The sequence below is a fragment of the Aptenodytes forsteri genome, unplaced genomic scaffold (assembly GCF_000699145.1).
Source record: "Aptenodytes forsteri isolate BGI_AS27 unplaced genomic scaffold, ASM69914v1 Scaffold353, whole genome shotgun sequence".
Taxonomy (NCBI): domain Eukaryota; kingdom Metazoa; phylum Chordata; class Aves; order Sphenisciformes; family Spheniscidae; genus Aptenodytes; species Aptenodytes forsteri.
The window spans coordinates 886,303-900,849 of record NW_008794953.1 but is presented as its reverse complement, the minus strand read 5'-3'; the positions used below and the strand labels follow the sequence as shown (position 1 = coordinate 900,849).

At 39.0% G+C, this 14,547-nt stretch overlaps 1 protein-coding gene across 6 annotated transcripts in view; it reads right to left on the bottom strand.

The window, feature by feature from the left end:
• The window catches only part of ZMIZ1 (zinc finger MIZ-type containing 1), a 318,248-nt gene that overhangs the window by 138,401 nt on the left and 165,300 nt on the right, over positions 1-14,547 (bottom strand). For all 6 annotated transcript variants that reach the window (XM_009275432.2, XM_009275436.2, XM_009275435.2 and 3 more), the window contains one exon: positions 11,797-11,910. In XM_009275432.2, the coding sequence (XP_009273707.1) occupies positions 11,797-11,910 (114 nt within the window). The remainder of the gene's footprint in view (positions 1-11,796; positions 11,911-14,547) is intronic.

The window sequence follows — 14,547 nt, the reverse complement described above, 5'->3', positions numbered from 1 at the left end:
AACATTCCAGGTCAGGCTGGACGGGGCTCTGAGCAACCTGATCTAGTTGAAGATGTCCCTGCCCAGGGCAGGGGGGTTGGACTAGATGACCTTTAGAGGTCCCTTCCAACCCAAACTATTCTATGATTCTATGAGTTAGCCTGGATAAAGTTCCCGGGTAGACATTTGTTGTTTCTGTTGTTCCTATTAATTTAGAAATTACAGATTCACAAGAGTTTATCAGGTGGGAGTGTCCCCTCCCTACATTTTTTTAACCCTCCCAATCTCACAGTTGAGCAGTAGAGACCTTAAGGGAAATGAAATGAGAATTTGGGATAATCAGTACAGTAATACACAACCCTAGAATACACCTACTGTTTTATCTCCTGTTTCTCTTTACAATTGTAAGTTTTAGATAGGAAAGAAAAAATAATTTGCGAGAAAACGCAATTATTTTTGATAAATCAAAAAACACTTCCAACTTGGTAGATCAGTGTTTAATCCTTACACCTAAAAGTCAGATTGTTGTTAATAGCCTGGCTAAGACTCTGGGTCCAAACTTGCAAAAATAAGATAAAATAAAAAACCACAGGCAAAAGAACAACAGCAGAACAACAAGATATCTCATATTTCATGTAAGTTAGCAATAGGAGTGAAGACTGGTGGGCTGCCATGAGATCTGTAAGACACTTACACACTTGGAAATCAGTTTCCCTTTCCTACTTCCAGTATCACCGTAGTTCAGCCACTGACAGGCAGATGTTAGGGAAGGGATCAGTAGGAAGTGGGCAGAAAGGTCCTCTAAAAAACCCCATCTTGTTAAAGGCTCCTGAGGGCAATATCTCATTAATGCGTAAACATTACTTAAACTCCTTTAGGCATCATCTACTGTACCACCATGGAGGAACGCATTTCAGAGTGCTACTCAGGTCTGTAAAATAAAGGAGAAAGGGCCCTCCCATTTTCTGTTTTGAAAAAGCTCATTATCATTGAACTCTTCATTTTGAAACTGGACAGGAACGAAGGCAGAAACACCTGCTCATCAGCGAGCGCACAGTAACTTAAGAAACACAGTCTGCTTTTATGTTTGGTTCACTTTAAAACATGAAGCTACGAATACTGAGACCCTGCTGGCCAGAGGCCAAATCACTACTATCGACTGATACCTTGCTAATTACGGAAAAAATTCTACAAGGTAACTCCGGAAATACAGAGAATCGTAAAACCCTGAGCCCACGAAAGCCAATCTATGATTGCAATGTCTGCACTGAATAGGTTGCAAAGTCTGGGTCAGTCTGAGTCCTAACAACAGGGTAAGGCCTAACCTGTCAAACTCTCATTTGACATCAGTTTCCTTTGCTTAATTTCCTCCACCAGAGAAAGCACCGCTCTGTACCTCACCGTGGCCAAAAGCAGAGCTTCCAGATGCCAGGGCGTACAGCCCCGATACTGACTGCACCCCGATGGCCATGGCATTGTCCTGCTAAAGCCTACCTCAAAGCGGGTGAAGCTATACCTTAGCAAGACCTGCAAGCAGAAGACTAAGCACGAGAAGGCGGAATCTGAACTTGCGAGTGTAGAGAAGTCAGCCAGTCAAACTACTACTTATTGCTCAAGTTTTTAATGAAAAATATGAGGGAAGACAGATTGCAAATTCATTTTAGCTAAAAAAATTAAAATCTAAATTTGAAAGAAAGTGTTTCCACTGACAAACTGCACAAAACCTCTTCCTCCTCTCAAAAGAACAGCAACAAAACCCTCAGCTACTTAATAGAAAACAGACATTTCTAATAAAATTTTCATTTTGCCAAGAGTCATTTTCCACCTAAATTTTTCTTCTATGCACTCCGCTGAATGCAAAAAGAGGCTCTGTAAAACAAACTGGTCTAACCGTGCTCAGGAGGGCTTTCTCTGGGCCCTTCTCCCCTGGCCCTTGGCTTTTGTACACCACTTCTCAGCAATCCCCTTGGTCAACACAAATAGGGTAGTTCACTTTTTATTTCCAGTTTCTTCATAGACTTATAATTTTTGCATTAACTGTATTTAAAGTTTTAAGTTTTTCTTTCAATTATGACAGCTAAAGACTTACTTTTATTTCAAAATGAAAGTCAAACAGAAGAGATCATATATCCTCCAAAGACCCTGTTTCAAGTTGCCTACAACTAAGTCAGACATTGCTCACTCGGTACTTGGAAGGCTTTCCTCCGGTGAACCTGTATGCTAGGGACCTCCTGGCCTTTTAAATAAACACTGAGATTTCTCAGAAACAAGATGACAAATGCGTCATAGGAATATGATCCAGAAAACGCAAAAAACTAACTACAAGACATTTGGTAAGTTTAATATATTAAAGTCAGCAGACCCTGCTGAAATTTACCTTAGAGTGCCTCAAAAGGAACTAGCCTGGGCAAACCTCGTAACTGCTAATGATTATTTCCAGCAATTCATTCAAGACAGAGACCTTGGAGGCAACATCAAATCTCTGGTTTTAAGGTGGTAAAAAGGTGAATCTCAGAAATTACAAGCACCCAGACAGACAACAAAACAAATTACTAAACAAACATTAAGTGAGTAATAGAGAATATCATCATGAATCCATCAGCACAGTGCAGTTTTCTTCTTTGATGAGTTAACTGGCCTTGTAAGTGTAAGCAAGATAGTGGATGTAACACATCTTAACTCTAATATGCCTTTTGACATTGCCCTATATGCCACTATCATAACAGAGGAACATAGCCCAGATGACAGCAGTATAAATTTTACTCAGATTATTAATTAATAGTCCGCTGTCAAATCATAACTTGTCCTGGATACAGGTCATTCCTATGTATTCAGTTGTGACTTGGACAATGAAACAGAGTAAACTGCCAAACTTCTAGATGGTAACAGGCAGAAGAGTCTGCAAACACTTACAGGATGAAAGTTCAAAATAATCTTTATAAACTGGAAAAATGTTCCAAAAGCCAGGCCAAACACACATATGAAATACTACAGATGGGAAATAAAAATCAAATGCCCAAATAGAAAATTAGGAACACACAGCAGAATTCATCCGCTCAGTGTACAAGTGACTAAGGATAGATACGGGGAAAATGTTCTAGGTATTAAAGATCACCAAGCACTGGAACAGGCTACCTATCAATCCCTGGAGTTTGGGGGGTAAGGGGATTTATACTAGACCAGAAAATATCTGTATGACATCCCAGCTTGGGGAAGAAGAGTAGACACCATGCTCCCTTAGGTCTGTCCCAAGCCCAAATCTCAGTGATTCCAGACACCCGCTACTGACTGGAGCCACCCAGCTCAGTCTGAACCCTGCCCCAGGAACTCTCCCAAGTTTGAAACCTCCTCTGATTTTGATCTTACTCAGGTAACAGCGCTGATCAGATGGGATTGAGTCAACACAGTTTCAATTATCCATTCAATGTTATGGCTAAGTGATGTGATACCACTTGCAAATACACTCAGGCTTTCTCTTAACTGCTAATACAAGTTGAGCACACTGGCAAAAATTCAGACAACATGCAGGCGGCACCATGTGTTCAACCATGACTTCATTCTGCAATGCTGTAAGCATGTATCTTAGTTGACCTAAGCATACGTGCCATAAAATTCAGTTGAAAAGTAGTGCATTTAAAAAAAATGACAGACATAGTTGCCAGTGGTACCACAATCATAAATTGAGAAGATCATCCTTCATCACGGTTGAGAGAGGTGCTTGGCCAGCCCAAGGTTCAACACTTAATATTTCTCTGTTATTTTTACAGTAACAGTTTAGACAGTTAGACCTTATAAAAGCTAGCCTATTTCCTACATATGCTTGTAACACCTAGCTTTTATTTTAACTTAGATATGGTGCTGACAACTATTTCAAGCTGTGTCTTTAAAGGAACATATACCTTATTTGCAAAAAAACATTACTGTAACATTAACTGCCAATAAGAAAATCTGATCACCCCAAACCTTTGAAATCTTTAATCTGAATAATACTGCATTCACTGCCTGTGACACAGCTCTGCAGAGTTCCAGATGCCTGAACTCTGAGGGTCGTTGACAGTGAGGGAAAAAATGATGAGAGTTAGGTTTTAATAACATGAAAAGCAGAGAAATTCAGCTACCAACTTCTCTTTGCTGAATTCAACTGCGATACTTCTTTCCCCAGCCCCCAACCCCTTTTGCGAGGCTAAGGAGCTACACCATGGCAAGCTCCACTCCCTGCCCTTCTTGTCATCACACCACGAAGTACTGGAACAATGTACCTCTTAACCTAAAAGGCCTGTTAATCAAGAGAGCTATATGACTGCTTATTACAAAACTCCCTTCCCATTATGTTGCGCTTTCAATGAATCTCTTAACTAGCAGCAGTCAAGAGCACCCCCCCCTGCTGGCATTAGAATGAATTTTACCAATTCAATTTGCTGGCTGCTCAAAACTAAAAATGCCAGCTGATTGCTAGTTCAGACAGCTCTGTGTTCAGCCACTTGTACATACTTGAAATTATCTGAATGCAGTTTGAAGACTACAGCAGAAATTTTGTAATTAGAATTCTGCAATGTAGATGGTAATTTTTCCCCCTCAGTAACACACAAAGATCAGATAAACAGGAAGCAAATTGAGGAATTTTGCAACATGAATAGTGATCTGCCTCAAACAGAAAAAAAAAGGGGGGGGGGGGGGAAGGGAGGAAGAAATCTTTGTGATCTGAAGTCCTGGTCTGATGAGACTCTTGCACTCCGGTTGCAGAAGGGCTGTCTCAACAATACAGACAATCAAAGCAGTTGAGTAAAGTTATGTATCATTAACTAGTTTCTTGCCTTTGATGCTTGAAAATAGATATTAAGTAGGTTCTGCAAATATAAGAGACTCTACAGAGCCCGTGTATTCAAACTAGGGTTTTCTTAAAATATATTTACTGCCCCATTAGGTGGATAAAGACCATAATTACAAAATCAAATAAACCAGTATCCCTGCCATCTACTGCTTTTCTTGACACTTCCCGCAACAGTGAAGTAAACCATGCTGAATAAGGATATCTCCTCCTTTACATCCTCTTCCTCTCCTCTGCACGTCTAACAACCATAAACCTAGAAGAGAAGGTCACTATACTCAACCTTCTCCATCTGAAATTTCCTCCCAGAGGGAAAGATGCAGGGATTTTGCTTTAATTAAGCCAGCTGATCACTGGGTTACTGCAATACTGTTGCCACCTGAGTCCTGGCAGACTTTGAACAATGATGTGGATGAAACATACAGCCATCACATGATGCAAGTGATCCAGGAATTCCAAAAGCATTTTAATTTCGACAGTAACACATCTCAAACAAATATTTTAAAGTTGTAAGATAACCCATGACTTGACTAACAAAATTAAGTCAGAAAAAAAAAAAAAAAAAAGGGCTTTAGGACACCATGAGGTCATACGACAGGCAGTAATACTGAGTTATTTGGTAGCACTATGAGCTGCTCCGAAGCAGAGTGTTCCGTGCCTGCTGGCTGTACTCTGACGGTACAGCACGTACACAGCCCTGGAGTGCTGCGATGCACTGCAAACACGTAAAACTGTGTGCTTAACAAATGAAGGGAGAGGATGATGGAAGCAGAATTTCTTCCACATGAACTTTTTGCTCTGGAAGTCTTGGATACAAAGACTAAATGCAACATTTCTAGGGCTCTAACGGGCAGCTGCATCCTGCCATTTTCTGGGTATAGATATGCTGAACCAACTCTTCCATCTGTAATTACTGACATTCAGGCCCTAACCTGATTTGACGTCTGATTTTTGAATATCACATGTTGATTTTGATTACATACTTTTCTGCATTAAACAGAACGAACCCAGCCTGGTGTGAAGTCAATGTAGCAGCAGATACCTTGTGAACACATTAGCATTAGCTCGACTTTGGGGTTTTTTGCTGTCTGAGGCATACTGTTGTGGAAACTTGACATTATTCAAAGATACCATTCTTGTCTTTTTTTTTTTAAATCAATTGTATTTTTCATTACATATTGGATAAGCTAAAATAGATCTCTGTATCATGAAACTGAGAGCAGCTATTTTTATTTTTCTTAAAATGACCTAAAAAGTCCTCAACAGTCTCAATTCCAGGATTTTCCAAAGAGAAATGCAATTCAAAAGATTATTGTACCATTTATCAGTATCACTAAAAAAATGAACCTATAGCAGATACTTCCATCAGTTTAACACAGATTCTTGTTATTTCAGCAACTCTCTTCAGCAATACAGAGATCTAGTAAGAGCTACAAGCAGCACAAAAGATTTAAATGAAATCCATAATCCTCAGATAGAGTACACCTAGGACTACAGCTTTGGGTGTTGTTTTTCTTTAATTTAAAGAGAAACATTTCTTAAACAAACATGGGTGAGTTTCCCACATCTCATGACTGAGGTAGACCCAACATTTGGAGAGGAAATCTAGAACATTAAGATAGCGGGGGGTGGGGGGGAAGGGCATTTTTAATGACTATTTCAGCATAGCTTTTTGTGGACAAACTGGGGTAGGAGGTGCCATCTCTTGGATGGAAAGAGAGACAGACCCAGGTCCTAACCACGGTGGTCAGAGACCCCAGTTTTCACTAGAGAAGCTCTTGTTACATTCAGTGCTTTGGCCAAGAGCCAGCTCAGGTAAGCACACCCTGCTTACCTAAATTCCTCCTACTGTCCAAAACCGTTGTGGTGCTGGATTTTAATTTCTTAGACTAAGCCTCTAGGTACAGTTACAAAGTAACTGCACACAGCTGTGCTTCTCTCGCCCCTTTTATTTCCTTTTCAGGCACGCTGAAGAGCCCTGAAGAACGATGAACTCGGTGCCTCGTAACGCTGAAGCGCAGTAAGAGAACAAAGCAGTGCCTTTATCGTCCTTCGCTGAAGACAAGTCTGTAAATCTGTCCGTTCTGCTCTCAGCTGTCCCCTCATTTCCATTTTTGCTGCAGCACCGACACAAAAGATAGCCAATGCCCTCAGTAAGATCATTTAACATATTAAACCGCTTGGCAAGAGCAGACATGGGATGAGCCTAGAGTGGATCTGAGTAAAGGCAAAGAGTGTGAGACAACCTTGTCCAACCAAAGTAGGGTTATTTTTTTTAACCGCTCTGTAGTAACCGAAGCTGTTTCTTTCGGAAGACAGTAAGGTAATGCCATATACAGTTCATTTTTAGAGAATGATATTCTTAAATTTATCAAGAATATTAGCCTTACCGTAATATAATCTCATCCCAAAGTGCATTATGAACTATGAACACTAGAATCAGAAACTGTTTTGATCATAATAAAAACATAGCTATGTCTCGTTTGTGGAAAGTGGAGATTATTTTAATCAGCTCCCCGTAACACTGTGCAAGAGGTAATGTTACATACCAAAGAACACCGTATCCGTTGCAGTTTCAATTATTTATAGAATCAATGATTGCAATTATAATTCAAATTTCTGGCCTACAGACAGTTCTATTTGATTTGAAAATAACTACTGTTGAAAAATAACACCTAGCTTTCCTTGGCAAGTCAGAAGACAGTTTATTGTCTCTGAGAAAGATGATAGTTCGTTTGCATGAGTTCAATCAAAGCTGTTTAAGTGAACTTTTCTGTATCCTGTAGCTTGCAAGGAAGAAAACAGATTCAAAGCTTACCCCTCCCCTCCATGACTTCTATTTATCTGTTGAAACGCGTTTTCTTTATAAACTTGTATTACCCACTCAACTTCGGTGATTTTCTGTGATGGGTGAGCCCAAAAAGGTAAGCTCTAGAATTAGCGTCTGCCAGAACTGTTTGAACATAACAGTGATGCATGTGCAGCCACACACATTTTTGCCAGAACAGGCACAGCTTTTGGGGCTTAGTTCATGAAAAAAAAATATTTATTTTTATAGCGCAAGCCATAGGTTTACCTGTGTACTCTAAACCTTTTCTCTTTGACTGTTTGCACTGCACAGAATTATTCCCATTTTATTCATAGGCCTTGACAGCATCAGCCTAAGTTCTTTGTCACAAGCAGAAATTATTTCACCTCTAGAAGTGCAATCATTTAAAGTATCCTATACAACAAACACAAAGTATTTAACTAGCTAAACAAAGCCTGTTTACAAGCCTTATTAGACACCTCTCTGGTAAAATTTCAGCTGTTGCACCAAATCCTGAATTTGTTCTTGAGATAAGAAAACCACTCCTATTATCCTGCATACGATGTCACTGGAGCCCATAGTAGCAAATTTAACTCCAGTAATATCAGGTACTGCTGATATGTAAAAATGATTATCTACTGCTAATAGCCAGTATGTATACTGTGCACATCTATTATTCTAAAAGAGAAGAAAAAAATCACCACAGAAAAATGAACACTAGAAATGTGTTGACGTTCAACATGTGCTGTCTAGCTAACTCATGAAATTTTCAAGTCAAGATTTCCCTAAGTGCTGGCATTACGATTTAAGCACAGAAAACCTTCCATATTTTCTATATTATTATCAAAACCAGCGATTCCATAAGTGAAGCTGTAAGCTTCTCTGCTGATGCCCAAGCAGAGTACTTCTAAGAGCATTCTTCTGCATCCATTCAGGGTCTGTTAGACTGGCAACAGGAATAAAACCATACTGATGTTATAAAGTGAACCAGATATTACTGAGAGTGCAGATATGAAGACGGTGTGTAGGATAAACAGAACTACTTTCTAAGAACCACTTCTTAAAATTGAAGCACAATTTCAAGGTTTTGAGCTTTTTTTTTTCCTTTTTATTAACAGGATTAAATCTAATTGGTTAATTTTTGAAAAAAAAATTATAGATAAGACTTAAATGATGCAAAGACTCTGTTATACCAGAGGTACCATTAAATTGGCTATTCGTAATGCAACAGATCTGTGCTGATGCTCTGTCATGACATCTGATGCATTTAAACTTTGCAGTGTATGAATGGATGGTTTGTTCATTCCTGAGAGAGCTTGCCCTTCTGCAGTCATGACATATTAATATATTTCAATTTGGATTAGTATGTACTGTGTTATCTGCTAGTAGGATATGATGATTTCATATCCCTTGATGGTTCCAGAACAGTTCAGTATACCACTTTTTCCCTGGTCAGAGAGCTAACAGAACAGAATGTCATAAAAGAAGAAAAATCCTTTGGTACACTACAGAGGAGGAACCTTATAAACAAGCAAGCAAGCATATTGAGTATTTGTAGAATTTCTGGATTAAATGCACTTGCCTTTAGGAATCCACACAGCTTAAATACTGTAATGATGGTAGAGACTACTTGCTTTAAAAAGCATATCCAAAAATATGGAAGTTTTAAGGGAATTTGTTTTTGAAGGTCTTTTTGAAGACTGGCAAAATAAAACAACAATCCTGTTTTAGTGGTTGAACAGACTGCCATACTGATTTTTCATTTTTCTTTTAGCATAATCCTCACAAAGAACACCACTGATAAACTTTGTCAGCATTAAGAAAAATTGGCTCCCGATAGTACAGAACATGCAGCTAAGCAAGCGAATGTTAAATTTACTCATGATATTCCAGTATTTCCACTGCCTTTCAATTATTTGCAACTTTCTGAACAACTTCCCTGGAAACAGACTGAAGTTCTACTATGTTTGTTAAATAAAGGCAGATAAACACATTTTCTTGTAAGAGGACAACAAGCCTCAACACCAACCTTTGCTAAATTTTGAAGAAGAAAATATTATTTAGAAAGAAGTTATATATGAGCAAGCTCAGATAGAATGATTTTTTAAAAGATAAAAAAAAAAGGAGCCCTTGCCTATTGTACTGCTACATATTAGGAAGAAACAGGGCATATCACCCTCTTGGGGTATAACCATGTAGTTAAGCCCGTTTAATGGGAAGCAGGAATAGGGATGTACACAGCGAGAAATTAAAGAATACCTTCCTTAGAGGGATTTTAAAATTAGGGACAAGAAACACATAGTTTCAATGCAGTTTATATGCATTCTGCAAATCCTGTGTATTTATCTACAACAAAGCAAGCCAACTGGTTAAGTTCCTGTGTTTTTTCCTTGTTAGGAATATAATGAGATTACAACATGTGATAAAGATGCTGCTGCCAGTCAGTCCTATGCTGCAGATAGTGCTCTCCCATAACAAGCTTGGGAAAGGGGGATTTCATGTCACCCTGTTCAGATTTCAGGCAGGAGCATGAAGCAAAGCAATACATGCTGTTCAAATCCTAACAGTACTTAAATAATAAGGACTTTTTTTCTTTCTTTCTTGTCAGAAGAAAAATAGTATTTTCTTTTCAAGAAACTCTGATAACCGGGTATTGTGTATTTTACCTCACTATTTGTCATGGAGCATTTCCTTCTTGCTTTCCCTATGCTCTGTGAAGACAGTGAATCACTAGCAGCCAGACCTTATTTTGACCCTGCACTTGGACAGGGCTGCAGGTCTGCTTATGTAGAAGAAAAAAAAAAAGATTTAAACAGCAAGGAAGTCACAGGTCAGATTGACAACGTTCTAGCAGAGGTCTGCGGAGAAATATTGGGCACAAGCTACCTAAGTATACTTAAGCTGAACGTCTCCTTTCCCAAACGCTAACCTGAAAATGCTAGCAAAGTTTTAAAAAAATATAAATAAAATATATTTATGGTCACATCAGATCCTATGTACGGTTTTTCATGATTGAGGTTATATATTGTAGATAACTTTTACTTCAAACAGAATCGTTACTTATCTTATCTTTGGACTCTCCTAACATTTCTAACTTTCTTTAATTTTTTTTTCTGATTGGAAGAATGATACGCACCTCCTTAGATCACTGGATTTATTCTAACTTTTTGACATAGAAATCTGAGGGATGTTATACACTTGAGCACATTAAGATGGAGCCATTCCTTAACGTTTGGATTTCTGGCAACTAAATCTCAGTCTTAGTGTCTGTTTTATATGCATCAGCTACATCGTGCACGAAAATAATTCCTGCGCTTCTGTTCCCCCAACAAATACAATGATGGTCTCTTCATTAATAATTTTAAAATTTCTCTCTCCTTTGTGACTATTCATTTATATCGACTTGTTCTGCAAATTGCAGTGAAGCTTTTGAACACTCCTACTCCAGTCAGAATTTAATTCCGCTAAAGCCTTGACTCCACGTAACAATTTTGGACTGGATCCTGCTGCTGGGTGCATGGGAAATAAAACTTTCAAAACAAAAAAATGCTGTTGTGTACACAATAAAATATATTTTCAATGCATTATAATTAAGTTGCTTTAGGAACTGCAGTGGTCTTAATAAAAAGAAAATGGAAAGAAAAAGATTTAAGTCAATAAAACTGTTGGAATTAGTATGTCAGGATTAGGCCTGCAGTCAATATATGTAACAAAGTAAGCCTAACAGGCATGTCAGAAACACTGTTTAGCTGAAAGTACAGCATACTTAGGATAGAAGACAAGTAGCCGTCCAATCCCACCAAAAATGAGCAAAGGAAAATAAATGCCTTAAAAAAAATCCTTTAACTCCATAAGAACACAGCTCGCTTAGCAATTTCAAGCCATGAAAATAAATATTGTATGTGCATATCAAGTAACCTAGCCTGTGGGCTTGTAAGTAACCTAACTATAAATGTTTTTCCCCTTTTATGATTTAACTTCTTGCTACTGCATTTTGCTTCCTGTTAAGTAATGGAGTCAAATAAACAGTTGTTAGGATCTGGCTTCATGTGTTTACGATAAAATGACAAAAACCCCCACAAAATGCAGATTCTGAAAATCAAGTTCCCTTGGCTGCGACAGACTGCATGCAGTATAAAACAGAGGATGGGAACCACCGTCACAGAGGGAGTGGACGTACCGTCAAACAACCCATCAGGCTCTGCTCAAACGGTCTCTGGAAGGCTCTGGGGTCTCCGCACCAGTCCAGGAGCTCTGTTGCTGCATTATGGAAGTTTGCAGGGTTCTGTAAGTGCTGGAAAGGGAAGACGAAGCAACACGGTAAATAACATACTCAAGGGCTGACATAGTCTTTTCTACATCACATTAATGCAAAATTTGGAAACTAGGAACAGCATATAATTTGGAAGCAAGGCCTTAAATTGTACAGTGAACACAGAAAATCCTACTTCGTTCTTATTAATACTTATGCAGATTTTCTAATTTTCTGATATGACCTCATTAGTTAGAGGTAAGCTGTAGCTGAAATAGCACAGCTCGCCTGAATTCCTTCCTCCATAACATCACCTCTCCCACCTGCAAACCATAATGGATTCTACTCGGAAACCAAAACTGTCTGAGCCCAAACTGAGGGAAATTGCAGTCTTATGTTCAAAGTCTTTGCCTTGGGCTTATGCCCCGTTGCCGGGACACGCAAGCACAGCCATGCCTTCCAACAATCAAGATTTTAATCTTTGCCTGCCAGCCAGGAGACAAACACGACAGTCTCAGAAAATACCAGTGACAGACCAAAGCACACTTACTATACCGATCATGGATACTGCCATGACCGGAAATGTTTTCACATGCACAGGAAGCGCATAGAAATTTCAGAGTGGAATCTTACCTCTCCTGAAGAGGCTGGCATGATTTTGAGAGAAAAATCTGGTTTTGTTTTCAAATTTGCATGGGCAATGCGATTTCTTAACTGTTACATTCATCTCTGCCTTTGTACTGAACAACCTGTAGTCCTGTTTTTAGAGGCATTTAGTAAACTTACCTGATGCTATTATTCACACTGTCATCCCTCACTGTGCTACGTTGCCCAAGTATTCCAACATTTTAGCAGGAGCAGAGGGAGGGCGCAGGAAAGAAGGAATACAATTTACATGAATAATATTGCTACTAAATTCTCCAGTTCTGGTGATGCTAGATATTTCAATGAAAACTCCAGAAACAAGAAGAAAAGAGTGTATTTAGGAATTATCGGTATCTATTTTAAATAGTAGTTCTATAATTCTTGGAATTGCTGAGAAAAACATGAAAATGAGCTGAGCGTTTTATCTGGAAGGCACAAAACCCAAAGGCATCATTTTTAAAATACATCATTATTTCTGAATCAGTTGCATAATTTGGGAAAACATGACTGCTCATTTCTAAGCATCTGGATTAATAATAATGTTCACAATCTATTTCTTTTCCCCTCATCCCCTTGTGCCTGAGAAGCCGCATATATTAACTCTATGATAAATGAAGGAAAAAAAATTCCTCCCATGCCAGGTTTTGAGGAGTTCCCAGTCTGTGAGCTTTCGGATCATGTTACTGTAATTCTTATTCAATGAAGGCTCTTGGTCAGAGGCCTTGTTTTAACAAGAGATGACTGACATGTGGGGGCACGGATTTTTAAAACAATAGCAGAATTTGAAAAAGCAGACAGGCATTGTGCAATGTGGTTTTCTTCCTCTGCTCTACAGACACGGACTATAGCTCACGCTACCATCCAGTTTGATAGCTTTACCTAGGCTGCATTTCAGAACAACACTTTCTTGCCAGCTGATCATCTAGTTGTTGGAGGAGTCAGACTATTGCATATACAAATTAAAGAGAAGAATCCAAGTAAATAAATGTAAGGAGCCATATTTTAAGGCTTCTTGTAAAAAAAGTCCCATGAACAGAGCCAGCAGTTTTGGTTACGAATCTTATAAGTAAAAGGCAGAAGGATGCCTTTTTGAAGGCTTCATTTAATCCTCCAGAGAAGCGATTGCCTGACACTAAATCTCTCAGTGTATACTGCTCCTTCTGCACACCACTTTCATCTGCAGGGGAAACAGAAGTTGGTTCAAACCCCTCTACAATAGCACATGTAAGCTCTGCTACTATCAAACATAGGATTTCCAGAAGGCAGGAAAGGTGCGTAAGCTGGTGAACAAATTGCACAATACTGAACACATACTGCACTGGCAGGACACAGGTCACCAACCTCTCAGTAGGGAAAAAAACCCCAAACCCAAAATCCTCTTCCACACAGACACAACATAAAGAAAATTCACTGAAAGCTACTCAATTCTGTACCTGAAATAGTCTTTAATAATCCTTCCCTCCTTGGGAAGTGAATTGAGATCTGCTGATGAAAAGCCCTAAATAAGAGCTAGATACTATTTATTTTCACCAGTGTTGCCGTTTGCCAGCCACACACGACATCTTCCACTAACTCTTACAATGAAATTTCCCCATTGAGAAACAGACATTATACTTGAATCAGAACAATTTTTATAGGTTTAAGCTAACAAATGAAAAGCAGAGCAGGACCTTAGCCATATGCTTAATTTTCAGTTTAGCACCACATAATGCCAATTTCTACTTACCATGACACCACTGAAAAGCAGTATCCCTTTCCTAAAGGTCCAACATATATTAATTTTGCACTTCCCTGTGGAAGAAAAGGCTCCTTCCACCTGCCTGTGTCAAAGCAGGGGCGACCTCAATGCCTTGATTTTTTTGTCCTGTAACTCTCCATTGAGTTATTTCACTGCATCAGGACTGAGCACTGAAGCACGCTATCATAACCAACATCTTAAATACAGAGGGGATGCTGAAATCCTGACTACTTAAATCATAGAATCATTAAGGTTGGAAAAGACCTCTAAGATCATCGAGTCCAACCGTCAACCCA